General features: G+C 43.5%; 1 protein-coding gene across 1 annotated transcript in view; it reads right to left on the reverse strand.

The window, feature by feature from the left end:
* The window catches only part of LOC139662306 (dolichyl-diphosphooligosaccharide--protein glycosyltransferase subunit STT3B), a 76148-nt gene extending 64246 nt beyond the window's left edge, over positions 1–11902 (reverse strand). Inside the window, exon 1 of the mRNA XM_071540962.1 lies at positions 11443–11902. Within this exon, the coding sequence (XP_071397063.1) occupies positions 11443–11702 (260 nt within the window). The 5' untranslated portion in view covers positions 11703–11902. The remainder of the gene's footprint in view (positions 1–11442) is intronic.
* Positions 11903–19199: the final 7297 nt, after the last annotated feature.

Below are 19199 nucleotides of genomic sequence, written 5' to 3' on the forward strand. Positions count from 1 at the left end.
TTTTGTACACTTCGACAATGGAATTATAGCCTGGTAAGACCATCCTGCTCACGTGACCTCACATTCTGTTTCGCTCCACGGATCAGTCTGGACTTCGAGCCACTCACATCGATTTCAGTGGGCGGGAGTACTTGCCTTGACAGACAAACTCCTTCAGCCAATCAGCGTAACAAAACATGTCGGAAGAATGGCGAAAACGACTTTTCCACCAAGAAACTCCGCTAGTGCATACTCTTGTTCTTGTTTAATTGTTGTTATTGAGTCTATTTCTGCAATAACCGCACTTATGGCTGTGTTTACTCTACTGATGTTAACGTTACCGCTCATTGCTTCGGGAGACGCCATTACTGTTTTGCCAGCAGCCGCCTGTATTTCACGTCATCAACTACGACGCAGTCCCTGATTGGCCCGGTTACATTGTAATTTCAGGAAATCGATGTGGACGGCTAGAAGTCCAGACTGATCCGTGGAGCGAAACAGAATGTGAGGTCATGTGATCAGGATGGTCTTACCAGGCTAATGGAATTAGAGCTTTGGACAAATCAAATACATGGGTCATTTGGTAATAATGATTAAAAAATTAGCCCACTTCAAACAAACTTGCTCCTCAAATGGACTGTATTATTAACAAATCCCTTTGATTCATTCTCACTTTTGAGCAGAGGCACCTAAAGGTGACCCTTAGGGCCAAAGCAGATTCTCCACAAACGTCTCGTGTGTTACTTTGATCTCCATCTCCATTGGGATGACCATCATACCATCTTAACTTGAGGCCCGCCTCGGCCTCTCAGGGGGTCCGATCTGGACTCTTTGGTCCCATCTTCCTAACTGGCCTGGCCTGCCCAGACTACCGGCTAGCTGCTGTACTTGATAACCGAGATGATATGACAGGCGCCTGACAGGCTCGTCTTCCTCGCGCTGTCACAGAATGACAACCTATTCCAGCTGTCACTCTTTCAGGCTTGACACCACTCCATTCTTCCATCTATCATTTCTCATCCTCTGCCCTTCGCCCTCTTCCACCCACTCCTCCTTTCTACTACTCCTGCATTCGTCTGGCTGTCTCCAATGCCCTAGGACAACAGACAGCAGCCCTGAGCAGGCATGTCCTTGCCTGGCTGTCAGCTGTTCTGGCAACCTGGAACAAAGCCGTGACCTCAGACCATAATGCTGCGTAATGTCATACAAGGTGGAATTGCCAGCGGCTAGGCTGCACCGATGAAGTCATCTCTTTTCAATGGGACGATGAGAATGAACACAAGCACAATGCCTGAACAATGGCAGCATCTGCAGCAGGAATAAATGGGGGAGGGGGCAGCCAAAATGGACAGATGCCCATTGGCAGACCTGCAATGGGCAGAGTGCAGGACAGCACAACAGGCAGTGGCGACATCAGGCCCTTTCTGGGAAATGCAGTAACATCAGCTCTCAAGTTCAGTTTATTTTGGGTTTGGTTTATTTGCACAGTGATAAAACATTGAAGTGAATTGGTAAAAACAGTGTTGAAATAAAACAGTCAAAACAGAAAGTTCAGAAACAAATTGCTGATTCGTGTAGGTGAGGTATAAAAAAAATGCAAGGACCTTGCAAAAGCCTCTCCTTAAAACAAGCAAAAGAAAAAAACAATCAAATAAACAACCAAAAAAAACAAGATTACCAACAAAGACATAACTGAATTGGATAACAGAATCTAAATGACAACAGAACACAAGGCATTCAAGAGGTGCCAAACAGACAGCTGGCCAATCATCTTGCTGGGGAAGATGCCAGTGGGCCTATCAACAAGCCTGCAATTGAGCAGGCCAATCTCAACGTGAAACACGCAGTGGTAACAGAATATGGCAGAAAATCAGCTCACTGAGTGGAAAACCCAAACGACTGCCGAGAGCCGTTGCACCAGGCAGCAGAGTGAGACTACAACTGCCCGACCTTCACAATAACCTCTGATTTTAGATTTAGTTGATTAAGCCAGCTCTTATCTCGCAACTTCGGTTTCCTGCTGATGCTAAACAGTGCATTTCTAGGGAGTTGCTGGAGAGTACGGGTGGGATTAAAGTGAAAGGAGAAAATGACTCAAGAATAAGCTGAGTTGAGCTATTTGAACTATTCAGTAGAGATGCTTTAAGCAGTTGATCTTATTAAATGGGCTCTACTTTAAGTAGTCTATCAGCCATACAAGGAATTCAATTTAACTTGAGGCTGAGACCGACAAAATAATAACTCATCCCCATCCTCCCTGTACAAAAAATAATACATACGCACACACAAACAAACTGATAATGGGTTTTTTTGAACAATGAAATTTCTTTGGCTCCCCTACCACAACCTCCCTCAGATTGGATGCCTGGCAGGCATTAATTTCTTCTCTCTGCTTCTCCGCCTCCCACCCTCACACCACTGTCTCTTTCACTCCTCCTCCCGTCTTCTCCGCTCTGCATGCAGGTGCGCTCGCCCACAGAGCTGCATGCTGACTCCTGTCAGTAAGAGGCCAGGGGTGTGCGATAAGCAAAGCCCCATCCCACAAATGACCGCTGGTTGTCCGGCTTTCAAACACCGGCTCTCCTTCACATTGCTCTGCCTTAGGGGAAACCACCATATAGGGCATCAAGGGTCAACTCAAAGCTGACATGTAAGATGCAGATAAGACTGAAGGAAAATAGTAAAAAAAATAGTTGATGGTAGGTATAAAAAATCTTGGACCCTCAGGTAATTATTATACAACTATCAACTATTATCCAATGGAGGGGAGGCCATTATCCTGTGAGGGTGAGATCTGAACCTAACTGGCAACAGGGCAAGAAAGACCAGTGGACAACGCCACGTAGACTCAGACCAACACTCCCAGCCTGGAATCTCTCAGTTTACTGAGAGAAAAGACTGAAGAGAGAGGAGGAGGATGTGTGTAGTGTGCATGTGTGTGTTTAGAGTGGGGTGGGGGTTTGAAGTATGAACACTAACCGCTGACCGGATGTACACTTGTGCTACTGACGCAGGGAACAATCACTGTGAGAGGCCACGCGCAAGCACACACTCACACAGGCAGTCAAAGGAGTGCCGTCAATTACAGCTTTGCATTTGTTAAGACGACACGTCGCTCCTTCTGTTGGTGCTCGGCGGATGGGTTCTGCAGGCTGGGCGGTCATGGAACAACAATCACATCAAAGCGCCTGTGGCTAGACAGACCGTGCAGCTTGACAAAAGCAGCATCAGCCACGCATCTCCACTCTGCATGACGCACTCTGATGTGTGAGCGTGTGTTTCCATGAAGCTTATCCAGTGTTTCCTATAGCATTTTTTGAAGATGAGCGGGGTGGGGATAATTTTAGTTCTGCAAACCAGGATTGTGCCTGGGCCCATTCCAAGATCAGTTCCAGTATGGGCTGCAGTTTAAGAATGGCTGATATTCTGATATTCATATTAGGCTTTCACGGAAATAAACGTGGTTAATTTGTTGGATATTGCAATAACGATGTGACATGAGATATCACAACATTTTGAGTAAGTGCATTGCCAAAGCACACCTTGAAAGCCAATATTATATGACAGCTGTGCCAAAAAATGATATCTAATTATTTCCAAAATCAATTTATTAGATGTACAGACTTAGTCTATTTAACTCCTATTTTGTTCCTAAAAATAAAATTATTTTGTAGCAGCAAAAAAAAAGCCTCACTGGCAAAGTTTTCAACTAAGAAATAAAATGACAGTTAATGACAAAAGTAATTCAGTACATTTTTTGCTATTCAAGACCTTAGGGGATACTTTATAAATGTTTATGTAAACTGTGAACTCTACCGCCTCACAAACTACCTTTTGCTGTTGCTTTCCCTGCAACTTCATCTGGTTGTCTGCAGACTCTGTGTCGCTCTAGTTTGACCCTCTACTCGCTTTTTATTCGCCAAACACTACACACTACAATGGTCCAGGCGCTCTGGTTCCACACCAGTATGGATGCGTGCATTTTCATCACCACGGATGGCTCGCAGCCTCAGTTACGTGCAGAATAGTGGCTGAAAATAACTCCACTTATTTGACTGACATGTCATTAAACTGTGAAATCCCACAGGAACAGCAGTAAAAATCTTGCAGCAGAGGGCCTGAATGCTGAATGAATGCAGCGGAAACACTGGTGCCGGATGGACTTGTCATGGGGAGTCACGCTGGCAGAACTGTGGGCAATGGATGGCTACTTGAATGCTGGCAATGAGGTTTGATGAGCACCAACGCTACCCATTTCAGATTCCTTGTGCACTCTTCATATAGCTCTTTGTGGTCGTATTTGATGTAGTTACTGTATATGAGTTTTTTGCTGTCCTTCTTGGTGTCCTTACCACTGCTCGACACATTTTGCACAACAACTGTGTTTGAGAATGCTCGTCTCTTCTGCGTTTGGTTTGCAGAGACTGGACGGCATGGGGAGTGTAATCTTCAAAATGTGCACAATCAGAGCCCTCTGCAATGTGTAGGCTACATTGCACTGTGTGTAGGCTACAAGTTTGTATCACAATGACAATAAAAAAAAAAGATGTGATTTATGTGCATTTGTAGTTTTGATTTAAATTGTAATTAGCCTATTATTTTTTTAGGGGGTGAGTTGAACATGGCCAGATGATGAATTTTCTTTACATTTTTCTAATTGTGGGGGACATTTTCCAGCTGTAGGATCCCAATGTTGGTCAATGAATGTAAAAGAAACACTGCTAAATGTGAAGGTAAAAGCACTAAACTCAAGTGAGATGAATTGCTTGTGTGCACTGCTGTGCACTGCTGCCATGCTTGAAAGTCACGGGAGTACAAGATCACACTCTTCAGGCTCCGATAAAGAGCGAAGAATTGGAACACAGGGTTTAAAGCTGTCAGAGGATAGTGCACTTTAAATCTCATTAGAGAATGACTGCCAAACCTAGCGAGAAGTGTGCAGTCCAAAAAGGTGGGGCAGAAGACCAGGACATGGTAATTTGTAATGCGTAATTGCCAAGGCTACATTTTAGGTTATACGAGCAATGGGCTATGCTTAACCTCTCCCACTCCCATGTAAAAAATTAAACAAACACTTAACAGGCTCTAAACATCTCTGTAGATGCTTATCATGCGCGGCTGAACACACAAAAACAAATACTCCTCTGGATATGTAGCAGAGGCAATTCATCACACTAACAAATTGGGCTACTTCTCAGTGTCATCATCCTCCATCAAGGCATCTGTGAGCCATGTGGCCTCTGGGTTGCTGACAAGCACCTCTCGTTAGGTGGCAACCCTGCCAACACTTTCAGAATGGCCCCACCAAATTGCCTGTCAGGCAAATTGGGGACTAACAACTGGGGCATCAGCTATCCCCAATTCAATGTGAATGAATCAACCAGGCTTTTCCCCACCTCCATAGTGGAGATTGTACTTTGTTATTCTCCTGAATGGCATTCATGAGCATGCAAAACGCTGAATGCACAAACTCCTGCACATTATTCACAGCCAAGAGTCAAACCTCTGCAAAGAGGGTAGGGAGACATGCCGCTTGGAAGGTTCAGCTCAACATAAACAGGCACAATCAGAATGATGTCACGTATTAATGGTCTGTTACTGGCTGAAATGGCTAAAAAAATTGATTTATTATGGGGAGAGCTTATGCATGTGTGTGTGAGTGAGAGAGAGAAAGAGAGAGAGTTACATTGTAATCCTGGGCCTCTGTGCAACAAATAAAACCAAAAAGCAAACAAACAAAACAGGGATGAAAAGGGGCCGTTTGTATGCAGACGAAGCTTTTCATTGTGCTCCCCAGTGGCTTGGGAGCTTGATGCTTCTTCCAGCCAGAAGCAGCTCATCTCCTACGCATGCCGCAGGTGCCCTGGGACAGATCTGTCCCTCTCTCTCGCTCTCTCTCTCTCTCACTCACACACACACACACACACACACACTCTCTACACGTCTTGGACGAACTGACTCCCCCGCTACGCCTGGCAGTATCCTGCTGGGAGGCCCGGCCCGGGAAATAGCAGTTAATCATCAGGGGTTTAGCATCAAGTCCCTTGAATGAGGAGAAAGCAGAGAATAAAAAGTGCTGCCAGGGAGGATAAAAAAGTACCACTGAGTGTGTTTTTGTGTCCTGTAGTGTGTGATATGAATGTTGTGTGCAAGGAGGCCTGGCCTGCGAGGCTGGAGTGGAGACGAAGGAACGGGAGCCAAAATGCAATCATTACCTTTGGTACTGAGACACTGCTATAAAATGGCTAGTGAGTTACCAGCCTCATCTCTGAAAGATTTAGCCAGTACACAACCAACCACATGCTTAGGGTAGGTTACATCATACAAATAGACTCATTTAATGAGCGTTGATACACAGGTTAAATTTTAAAGGATTGCTGGACACAAAAATCATCCTTTTAATACAGAATCTTTTAAGTCAGCTGTTTCTTAAGACACAGTTTAAGGCTAGTTTGCAACAATTCTCATGTGGACTTTGCACTGGCAACTCCCATGTCTTAAACAAGGCCTCAGCTAATGTGTGTCTAGGAAACCAGTCCATAATGCCTGCGGATGGGTCCTCAGTACATCTATTTTCTACAGCTGGTAATTAGACGCTGTCTCTACACTGAATATTTCATAAGCTATTGGACAGTCAGTCAGGAGTTTAAGCAGGGCATCACCACTCCAGCCAAGTGTCTGGTAGAAAGATCAATCACAACTTATTCTCCGTTTCCCCACACTACTGCACTAGCTAACATACTGCTGTGCTAGCAGCCGCTCCTGGGCTGGCGTAATCTACTTTGATTTAGATGTGATGTTTTGTGTGTGTCTGAGTGTGAGTGTGAGTGAGTGAGAAAGAGAGAGAGAAGGGAGAGAGACAGAGAGAGGACATACAAGACTGCTGCCCCCTGCTAATTTCACTGGCTTTTCAAAAAAGCTGAGGTGGTAACATCACTTGTGGGGAGGTTTCACTTTCAGAGCACTTAACAACTTTCAGGAGCAAAGATAGTATTCATGAAATGCATTCATGAGCCTGATGCAAATGTATTATTAAGAAAAGGTATAAATACATTGTTCAGAAACCTCACGCATGGATAAAACCTAATGTGTATAAATGTTTTTCAATTTACCATAAGATGGTTAGAAAACATAATTAGGTGGACAATGGGCATTTTATATCGCTCAATGAGCTTAACAACTATAATAAGATGCTGACTGATCTTCTGTCAAGTTGAAAACTCAAATCCTGGCTTTATGTCATCCATGGGTTAATGTCTAGAGGCTTTAATAATCAATTAGGGTTGTCATGATACTAGAATTTCTAACTTTGATACAATACCTAGGAAAATATCGATATGCGATACCATTTTCGATACCACAGGGGGAAAAAAATTATTTTCAATCTTTTTTTTTTATTCTGTTTTCATTTATTAAAATATAATTTTAACATGAAAACAATATTTTAAAGTTGTCTGAGATCAAACAACACATTTTTGATTGACAGGTGTCGATCGCTGTCATGATTTGCTATTTTTTTTTATTGAGGGGAATGAGCTTATACTGCACAAGCATGTGAAACATCATATTGCCTCCTGGCCTCAGAGACCCAAACTAGTCCCTTAAGTCCCTTTTAAACCTCTCGAAATTCTTTATACAGACTGGCGTGTCAGTCCTTAAGGTGCTTCGCCAAGTTTGACGTGTTGCCCCCCTTCGTCGGCACCACTCTGTAGCATTGTTTGCTGACTGTGGGGCAACAACCCAGCTGACTGCTACTAGTGAGAGGAGGGGCTGTGGGCAGCGGTGCAGGGTGTGTGTGTGTGTGTGTGTGTGGCTAGTGGTGGCAGAGAAATAATATGTTTGATTTTTTTCATTAAGAGAAAGCACTGCTGGTATCGATACTGTTGCAAATGAGTATTGTATCCGTTTCAAATTTTTAATATCAATTCTTATCGAAAGATCAATACTTTTGACAACCCTACAATCAATACAGAGTTGAATCAACCTGATCCTGAAGGAGCTGTGAGTGTAACCCTGCTGCCTGGCTAAAGATCCAGTGCATTTTTTTTTTCTTCCTTCTTTCAACTTGAGCCTCACGGGAGTTGGCCACTAAAAGCAAACATCCTGTATAAGACACATAGTCAGCACCCATCCAGGGCTCAAACAAAGCTCCAGTCCTGGCACTGGCTATATGAAGAGGCAGCGGTTATGGTGCCGACAGGAGTAGGAGAGCAAGTGTGCGAGTATGAGTGTGTCTATACGCGCTCTACTTGAGTATCCAGCTCATTATTTGCCTGACAGAGATGCTTCTCCTCCCCTCACTCTTCCGACAGAACGGACTCCTACTTCCTGACACAACCAAGGTGGAATAAACTTGACTGATTCCAAGAAGTGCTCCCCTCCAGTCAGTGTATATATAGCTGGTACACACACACCTCTGTGCCTCACCGTACAGCTTGCAGTCTGGTTAGAATCTATTTTCTTCCCACTAAGTCAATAAACTGGACAGATGTTACAGCGAAATTTGGATAAAAATCAACCCTGGGAGTGGGATTGAATGTCTACTCTAAGGAGTACCACTAGCAGCTTGGCAAGTGCTGGAGATATAGGCTATTTGTGCCAGTGGGGTTGTGGAGGAGTTACACCTCCACAAGGTGCAGCCTAGTAGGCAGCTAGAACAATATTCTTAGCAGAAACCATCGACTGACTCATTGACTTGAGAAGGTTGGGTGTTAAGTAGGAGTTGGTTGAAGGAGCTGCAAATCATTTCTAAGCCAGGATGCAACTTTGGAAACTAATTACTTTCTTGAATGGAGGAGAGGAGACAAATAAAATCCCACTTTAATGCCAGCTGTAGTCTGGTCTTAAAATAATCACCAAATATTAGGAGCAAAATGAGCAGAGCCTGATAACAAGCAAGTCGTGTCAGGCACTCACTCACAAAATCAGGGCAGCCTCTGTAATGTTTGCGTATTTCAAAATAAGCCTGACATTTCAGTGCTGTTAAATCCAATCTTGGTTCTTCAAATTGCCTGCTTGTTTAACGTAGCAGTTAGCTGCAGATAATTTGAAGCCCTACGCAGAGCAAAATCAATAACAGCATCCAAGCATTCAGACAACGACAACACCAATCATTCATGTCTGGGAGTGACGGCCGCTTCAAATCAGCATCCAATATGCTCAAAAACGAGTGATAAGAGACAGGCATGCTGTGATAATACATGTAACCTCGTCATGAAAGTATGTTTTGAGAAATGCACAGATTGAACCCATTTCGAAGAGTACCACGGAGTTTGCAAGTTGAGAGAAAATAACACAACATTGTTGCTTTATTAGGTTGCATTTTTTCTTAAACCTCTGGAAAAAACAGTGCTCACCAGAGTCAAGGCTAGGGTTGTCTGTTTTCAAGAAAAGAAAACCAAGGCTCTCTTATGTGTAAAGCTTAGAATCCTTTATTGCTACGGCAACCCTAAACATTTCAGAAATCCTAGGGGAGTCTGCTATCCTCAAACATAGTTCAAACGGCTCAAACGGTTCAATCAGGATCAGGACCATGCAGGGGGTCTAGAGATCATATTTTGGGGCTGGGGTGGGGATTGCAAGATGATTCATCGAAAGTAAATAAGAGGCAGAATTCTAATATCAAACATGGTACTATATGCTTTTTAGGTTACTTGCAAAATAATTAATATCTGCAGCTTCTATGCTTCTTACAATAATTAAGTGAAACATCATGAAAAGGGAAAATAAAAACCATCACTTTGTGTCAGAGCTCATCATTTTGTCCATTCAAGTCTGCAACAGAGGGCCCCAACAACCGTGCATTGCTTTGTTTTGGGGGATCTGAGCAGAAAATGTTAGCAGTAAAGGCTTTTTAACTTTTCAATATAAAAAGAGTGCCTTCACTTTCTTTTCTTTGAAATGTTGCCAAGAAGGAGCTGTGCAACACTAGCTCCGCAGCTGGGGAGACTCTGATGCTGCTTTATAGCCCACTGAGGCAAAGCAGCTCCCACTGTCACTATGATACAGGGTAGTGTTGCAAATTACCATAGGTAAATTAGCAACCATGTGACCACCCAGGAAGATAATCAGATATGAAGGCAGTGTGGAAAACTGCAGCTTCTAAAGAGTGTGTTACACTTGTCCCCAAAGTGAGGTTACTCATTAACAGTGCTAAGATTATCTATTGATGCACAAAGCAGGATCACTCTTTTGGATCGTGCAGAACTGGTGAACCTGTGATAACCCCGAGCCTTGGCCCATGACTCTCAAATATAATCAAGTTATTAACATAATTGAAGAGGCTGCTGTAACCCTGAACAAGATGGAGCACCTGTCCTTGAACATTAATATATGAATGCATCAGCTGGGCTGTCTGGTTGAATGAGAGTGTGAACACAGAGAGAATGGCAGTGCATTGCGACCAGACAGACACTTGTGGGCCCTTGTGACACTGTTACAAAACAAGCAGAATAATCCTGCATGGCGATGACAGACCAGACCGGATCAGTTGGCTTCCGGGTTATAAACTCTCTGCTGTCATGGGCACCGGCTGCAATTTGCGCGAAAACCGGGAAGTCTTCTTCATCATAATGAATAGCAGGAGGGTAGACGGCGGCACCAGCATTCACTATTTATGAGTGTAACAGCAGTTTTACGCTGAAATCCCAGAGGAGATCTAAGTTATTCCTGCAGAACCGTATCCTCTGAAGAGTCAATCATATCGACCACCGCATGCCGCGATTATCCCCATATGAGCAACAACTATTTCAACTTAATACGTTCACACTGAATTTGTTTTCCCTGAATAAAGAATGGAGCGCGACGTGCAGAGTGAGCGTGCTCGTCTTCTGCCCTTGCTCCAGATTATTCACACGTTCCCCCCCAATCCAAAGAAAGTTGTAGCTGCAGCTGAGGCGTCTAGCTCCTGATATAGTTCACTGCAGCTATGATACTGTTTTTATTATTGGGTCAAGGGTAAAACAGCATGAGGGTTGACTTGGCGGACTGGGAACCGACTAGCCAAACCGGACTAGCTAGATAGATAGATAAAGCAAAACACTACATTGTTGGTTGCTATGGGCTCCACAAAAGGTTTTCATGTCAAGGTCTGCCAAACAGATACACACCCGGCCACTGACCCCAATTTAATAAGATTTTATCCCTAGGCACGTGGGAAGACATTTGTTGTTGGATATAATTTAATAGAGAGCTGAACAACTGTTTATATTGTATGTGGGGAGCTAACGGAGAAGGACGAAATCTATGTTCAAATAATCCTTATATATTTTCTCACTGCGCTAACTTCTAGAGGATGAAACACTTGTGAAATAAAACTGAAATTAAAATGCCCCTCATTTGTGCTGGGGACCCCCTCTGAAGGTTTCCCGGACGGCCGGACCCCACTTTGAGAACCACTGTCTCAGGTTACCACTACCACCAACTGTACCGGGGAATCAGGCGGACTAACGTTAGCTAGCTTACCATGGATCAAACTCGTGGATGATGCTCTCGAACCGGATCACTGCGAAAAGTCTGGAGCTGAATCCTGCCAACCAGGCCAGAAAAAGAATGGTAAACGAGAGTAAAGACTGCCACCCGGCCGGCTGTGTCAGTCCGCCAGACAGGCCTCCTTTGCCCCCTCCTCCACCCGCGGCGCCGGGTCGGCTGTTCCCGTGCACCGAGCCCCCGGCATTGGTGGACGCTTTGTGCTTGCCGTCGCTGGCTGCGTGGTGCTCCGCCATTTCTGCGTGCGGTGTCGGTTGGATTTGGTCGAGCGTCCCTCCTGCCACGCTCCCGTGTCTCCCTCCGCCCCGTCCTGCTGTAAACCTCCCTTTGTTATCGCCCGGTTTCCTTCGGTATCCTCTACCTTCTGAGTCCCCCGGGGATTTTCTCTTTTTTTTAATTCAGAATCGCTACTGCGAACAGCCGTTACATCCCCAACGCACACTCATGCGCCGCATATCGAACCTGCAATACTCAGTCCGCTACACGATTGAATGCCGGTGGAGAGGAGAGGGATGGGATGGGATGGGCGGGACGATAGGAAGCGCTATCAGCCTCTCACAGAACGACAGGTACGAGAGGGCGGAGCCAGATATGGCTCAGCCAATCCGAGGACAGCACTGTCTGGATAGACAGAGTAGTTCACCAATGGAATTCCACAAAGTTATGGTTGAAACTGATTGAACTAAGGATTATCCCCCTGTTCTCTATGAAATTGAGTCATTCTGCTGCTCACTATAAATAAAACCCTTATTACTCGGCTCTAAGTTAGCTGTATAGACGTAAATTAGTCATTTCTCATAGAGTATCACAAAGAGAAGATAAAGTACGGGAGGAAAATCCATAGGAAGAAAGTGATGTTTCCTTGCAGCTGAAAGCTATAGGCAGGTGTGTGAAGATGAATGTTCTTTGTGAGTGCAATATTTCTGTTGCCCTTGGATGTTCTGGACTGGGAGGTAGGTTGGTAATAAAGATTGATGTGTCTCATCATTATTTTGTCCCCCAGCAAAGACAAGAGCGCAGCATTCATCATTCTGTTAAACTCAGGCTGTACTCTCATAACTTCCCCGAAGCCTTCAGAGCCTATATTGGAATGATACACCTTTTTTTGAAGATTTCAAATAAACGTTGAAGATTTGATTGATTGGTATGCATTCATTTTACGCTTCCGCTGTTCCGCATAAAGAACCATGAGGCAGAGGCAATGGAGGATTAGTGGTTTATCTGAGATAGGTAAAACGTAATTCAATCCCAAGGGGAGAAAAAAGAATTAAAGTCAACATCATTACAATACCATAGGTAAGAACAGCTTTGCATTCGAGTCACAGTGCGGGGAAAATTCTTGACACGTTTCCTCTAACATTTGTTGCATATTATGCTGCGATATTTGAATCCATTACAGAGTTCAGGCTCACTCTGAGGTTACCCTTGGAGCATTGTATGATCAAAGGAGCCTAATCCTAAACAAGCAGCGATGTAATTAAATCAACGACCTCCAAGAACACGATTATAAATTCAGATTATGAATTGACAAAAATAACAACACCTGCTTTCATCACCCCATGCTTTGCTTTAATGATGGCGATGTTTAACCAATTAGTTGATGGACAATATAACTACTTGTAAGATGTGAGCTGAGTATTATATTGTACATGTTTTTGGCATGTACAATATAATAGCCTACTTACTCAGAGGATGTTAGTAATATTTGCTTTTGGCACCTTTTGATTTTTAGACTAGTCCAAATTCCCATCCTTATTCCACATCAACACAGTTTACAGCTGCCCTGCCACACATCAGACAAGAAATTGAAAAATATAGATGAAATATTCACATAGGGGAACTGGCGACTGAAGTCTGGGCCAGTTTAATAGGGCTTTGGTTGGGGACTATATTCTGGAGAGATAAGGAGGAGATAAGAGTGAGATAAGAATACAGCGGAGGAGAGATGGGGAGATGGATGGCAGATAATAAAGGAGAATAAAAGGATGATTATGAAAATTGATGGCGGTCATCATGGAGAGTAGATGGAGTGGGAGAAGTGGATGAGGGTTTTGAGTTCATGCAGAGATCGCAGAAACCAAAGCTTTGTAACACAGACAACCGCAGGAGTGTGCTGCTGTACTGCTGCGGCTAAAAGTCAGTGCAGAGGAGAAGGCACACACACACGGACACACACACTACACACACATGCACACACACACTGTGGACACAGATAGGCAATATGTATGCATAAACATGCAATCACATGTATTCCCACCCGCATACTCACCCAGTCACACACAAACAGACAAGTAAGTGTTTAGGTATACACAAAAGGACACACAGCCATACACACACACAAACACACATACATATATGCACACACACACACACACACACCTCCCCACAGTGCCTCTCATTCATCAAGGCCTGTTTATGCCCACGATCAACACTCTAACCCTCCACCTCTTTCCCCCTACCTCCAAATTCTGAATGGGTGACCTTTGAGACAAATGGAAATGCAGGCTGTGAAGATTGCTTCAATCGCATCCATTGTCAAAAGGCCAAGCCCAGATGAAAGCCAGCCAAAATGAGTGCTGTTGCCAGGCAGGGCAGCTTTGCTTTCCTCTGTCTCCCGAGGCGGACTGGAGTGTGTTTGTCTTTCTTTTCTGTTTCTTCCCTAAGAACATGAGAGGCCCACAGAGTTTATGCGAAGCATTCTCTAGGTGTGTACAGTTTGTTGCTTTGCCAAAGGCCAGTCAGGCAAAAGCTCACGATGAAACGTAGAAACCCTCTTTCTCTCCGCCTTCTCCCCTCTCTCTCTATCTCTGTCATTCTCTCTTTGCTCTGTGTGTGCGTGAATGTGTGAGAGTGAGAAAAAGAGAGAGAAGATGGGATTCACAGCTGGTCAAGAAGAATATGATCATGTCCTCTTTTTGTACCTTTTGCCTAAAATGATGGGTCATTGAGAATGGTGCAATCTGTGAATCCTGAGAGCTGTAGACATCTATCTCCTACGTGCAGAATCGACCGGCTTCAGCAATTTCTCCCAAGATGCACAATCATCTCTAATCACTCACTCGATTGTGCACCCTGTTATATAAGCATGTGGAACAAAGCGGACAATCCGCTCTGAATCAGCTATCTCTGACAAAAGCAAAGTTGCAGTATACTTTTAAACGGAGGCTCCATTCCCATGCAAACAGTGCGAGAATTGCACAGCAGGAACTAATGTGTGTGAGTGTGTGTGTGTGTGTGTGTGGGGGGGGTAATCTGTTGTTTCAGGTCGGCACTCGAGACAATGTAAAGGATGTTAGGCACAGCATGTTCCTGGATTCCCTGGAACACACATCTGCATCAAAATGGAAGCTAATGGAAGCTAAAAACAAAACAAAAAGACAAGTGAGAATTATAGATCTCATGATCAAATCATGCTAACAACTCATGCATGTTAGACCATAACGTGCTTCGCCTCGGGCATCGTTGTTAAGTTGTTATTGTCCTTTAATTCCCCTTGCATCTCTTCACAGTGAGAAGTTGCTTCATTATCGCCTTGTGCATCTTCTCCATGTACAACCTAATAGGGGAAATATGCATTATGTATATTCTATCAAAAAGCAAGGAAGAACAGGATGTTTGCTCAATGTGAGTGCAGAAAGCTTTAAACACTCCATAGAGTCTGTCTCTGATCTACAGTGAGAGGATGATTAACCAGTGCCTGGGGATCGCCACTGCACAGACCGATCTGCACCACAATCATTAACAGAAATGAGAGCACTTAAAGAAAACCGCTTAGCATCCCAATGAGATGCAGTATCCAACTGTTATGAACAATTTATTTGTTTGCGGCCAATAGAAACTAGAAAGTGTGTGCTGTTGAACAATTTCTTTAAATACATTCTAGAAAGCCGAGAGCCGATCAACACCAAAATAATAATAAGCACAAAGCCATGTTGAACGTGTCACAAAAAATAAATCCTAATTGCTTCGGAAAAATATGGATCGAAATTTAAACAGGTTTCTATGACAACAGAGTTTAATGGCATCTTGCAAAGTGCCACTAAAGAGTAAAACCCTTCATATTGAGTCAGAGGGTGAAAATACAAGACAAAAACATGAGTAATGACCTCAGTTAACTTCTCCCAGAGCAAGAGCTGTCAATCAGCCGTCCTATTTGACAATGTGGTTCTTTCACTGAGTGCCCAGGGTCACCTGTGTCCCCTCATCAGTGACACACCATTTCACATTGAGCATGCCTCATTACTCCAACAGTCAATGGGGCACAGAGAAGCACTAAAGCCTTCCAGGTGTGAATAGGACCGACTTAATCCCAGTCTCCGTTGGCAGCACATTTGGGCAATAGTCTACGATGGCTGAACAGTGTGTTAATGCTGATGGTGATGGAACGTGTGCCGACCTCATGGGACGGGCCCGTGTCATGCTCCGTGGATTTCACCTTGTAATGACAGGATTGTTATCTTGATAATGCCATGGGTGACCCGCTGTGATTACCTGGCACAGCATCACTTAGCCAGACATGTGTACCATGCACAATCGAGCCCAGGCTAATCCTTTCTCCCTGGAGGAAATCACATGTTGTGATAAAGTATGAACTAATGGGATAAGCTACTATATCTTGCAACAGAATATCGCATGATCCATCATGCTGGAGATTTGAGAGCTTTTGCTCAATTTATGAGGCTGCATCTGCCTCAGGATGCTATAGCATTCAGTCATCTTTCAATTTCCAAAGCATATTAAAGGTTACTTTCCTCAACTAGGCTGTGAACGATTGAGTCTTTCTTTTGTTATTTGATTAGAAACATATTTTCATCTGCCACATCACCAGAAAGGAAACAAAGCAATCAATGGAATAAACTTTTCCCTGAGAGCTTCCCTCTTTGACAGCTCAAATCAAAACTAAATGAGAGGGTACCACTGTATTTTTGATAAATGTCAGGCCCTTGAGTCTTTTTGTGAACCAACACCATAATTCAAAAGAATAACACAGTCAGGGAGCCTATTCGTTTTAAATTTTAATCAGGCTTTTAATCACAACAATTATCCCATGAAATTCTACAATAATTATGTAATTACGCAATGAAAAAAAACGCCTCTCAACATCGGAAAGAGGCCTTGCACACAAATAAGCAATAAAAACTTTTGGTTGAAGTTGTTGCCGAAAAGAACTTTTAAAAGCATATCAACATAGAAAATGGCCCGTAAACATTCACAGTTCACCACATTCATCAAGATTGATCCTGACCTGTCGGCACAGCTCAAAGTGCCTGCAGTGATACTTCAAATCCTATTGACATACTATGAAAACTTTATAAGAAAGTTTCAGTTGATAGAGGAAAAAAAAGAGAGAGAGATAGAGAGAGAGAGATAGAAAAAAGGAGAGACTGAGGTACCAAACTAAGCTCAACAGAGATATCAATTGTCTGCAGGCGTAATGTCAGACTGAAGGTTGCCCTGCATTTCTACCCCTGCAGAATAGCGGCTCCCTTATCAACACTTTCCTGGCTTTGGTTTGGATCGAGCTTCAGTGTGATTTCTTTTGAGGGGGCTTGCCATTCAAATATGAGAAATGTAGTGCGTGGAACACAGTTGAACTTGGCCTGACATCATCCCTGAGGGAGAGAAAAAATATGATTCACGTGTTGAAAATTGAAGTGTGCCTCCCAATTTCCCAGCTGCCTCAGCTTGACAAATGGCCCCACTCTCACATTCTTGAGTGGCCAACACTGGCTGTGTCAATTCAGAAGACAACAGATTTATGTGTTATTGCCTCAGTGACAGCCTTGAAAACTTGATGGCAATATTCTGGCAGCCATATTCAAAACAAGAGGAGCAGACACACACTATGCAGAGAACATATTGACATTATACTTCCAGTCATTTTAAAGTTCATGCAGGGATCATGCATGTATACATGCATTCATATATGAAGACTCAGAAAACAACTGTCATGCTTTCACAAGCAATGGGCATGTTTGAAATGTCGGGCAAATTCAAACTCAGCTGCTGTCGGTTTCTCATCCTGAAGCTTTATTGGCTGAGATTTTTAAAAGTAAGCATGTTGAGCAATTTATGGTATGGCTGTTATGGACAATCACCTCTCATAAACTTCAGTCATGTTTTTTGTTTATTTTGGGCAGTCTGTTCACAGTTCTGTGAAGCCAAGTTTGGTGTATTTTCTGATCAAAAAGCATTCAGTAAGTGGGACTCAATACAGAGCGGCCTCTTGGTCAGGACTATGCGTCTCTGCGCTCTGCCCATGTCCAATCGATTCTCCCCCTGGTTGCCCCAGATCGGTCATCTGACAGAACACCATTCACGCCTCAGAAATGAAGTTAAACTTAGCTGGCCTCTGCGACGAAAATGAGGATGGGAGAGGTGGAATGAGACGGGGAGGGGGTGCAGGACAGGAAACAGAGAGAACTGAGGGGAGAGAGAGAGAGAGAGAGAGGAGGGAGAGGAGAGAGAGGAGAGAGAGAGACACAGAGAGAGAGAGAGAGAGAGAGAGAGAGGTGGTTTAGGCTGCTTGCCAGCCCTCTGCTGGCTGTTTGGTGCTGGTGACGTCATCGCTGACCATGCCTCTATGCCAGAGGGACACAGTAGATGCAGTGTCATCTGTCTGGAGAGAGCTATAACATTGAGATCTTAAACACCCAATACTGATGCTTTTTGATATTGAATGAATGTGTAACAGCCTAATGTTGCCAGGCAACACACACACACACAGGTAAACTGGTAAAGCAAAGTTTTGACTGATATTCCTCATATCAAAGAAAATGTAGTTCTAAGACATTAAAGAATGAATCAATTCAGGCTTAAAAAATATCCTGAGACCACAATATAGCAACGTTGTTTAGAAACAGGACTCTGAGGGGAACTGGCCTGTAACAATCACCCTACACTGTGGCCTTTGTGTTATGAGGTAGTGTTTGGCAGTCAGTGAGTGACAGTGTTGGATAGGCTAGTTTCACCACATGTAAATAAACTAGTAGGTTCAATACATGTTGGAGCAGCTTAGTGGAAGCTCAAATGAATTCAAATCTGGATAGTGTTTTTTTTGTAGTTTATTATTTTTTTGTCAGTTTTAGACAATGCACTCACACTGGGCCTTATTTAGCAAAATGCACAAAAATGTGTACGGAAAGCTTTTTAAAATCTACACTTTGAATCAATATTACACTTTTACTTTGATAATCGAGTCCCTGCAAACAGCTGCCATGTACATTTTGCATTCTGAATATATTGTGGTGCAAAATTTTCCTTCTGAACATGCATAATATTGATAAATATGACCCACTGTGTCCAGCCCACACCACTGTTATAAACTAATCAGTGGTATTTTTTGCACTCGTGTGATTTTGTATCATAATAACATTGCAGATGTAGATGTGATCATTAACTTTGTAACTTTAGTCAACAAAACTATATTTCTTTTGAGAGTAGCTTTGATGTAGTTTAACCTCCTCTAGCTTCTGTGCCACTGATAAGTTGGATAATAAGTGCAAACAAGTTTCAGCAACGCTGCAGTGGAGACGGCTGGAGATAAACAACGGCCCTTCAGTCACATCTGGCTGGCTATAGTCTATTATGGAGCACTAACTGGAATGGGACAGCAATCAGTAAATTAATTCTGAATAGATGAATTAACATGGAACACAGATTAACGGATATAAAGTGCCAAATTTGTCCCAAATCATTATCACACTATACATGCAACTAGGGGATGATTTATG

The sequence above is a fragment of the Centroberyx affinis genome, unplaced genomic scaffold (genome assembly GCF_046629955.1).
Source record: "Centroberyx affinis isolate AG114_WGS23_722 - 3 ecotype Tasmania unplaced genomic scaffold, CSIRO-AGI_Caff_v1 ptg003755l_1, whole genome shotgun sequence".
Classification (NCBI taxonomy): Eukaryota; Metazoa; Chordata; class Actinopteri; order Beryciformes; family Berycidae; genus Centroberyx; species Centroberyx affinis.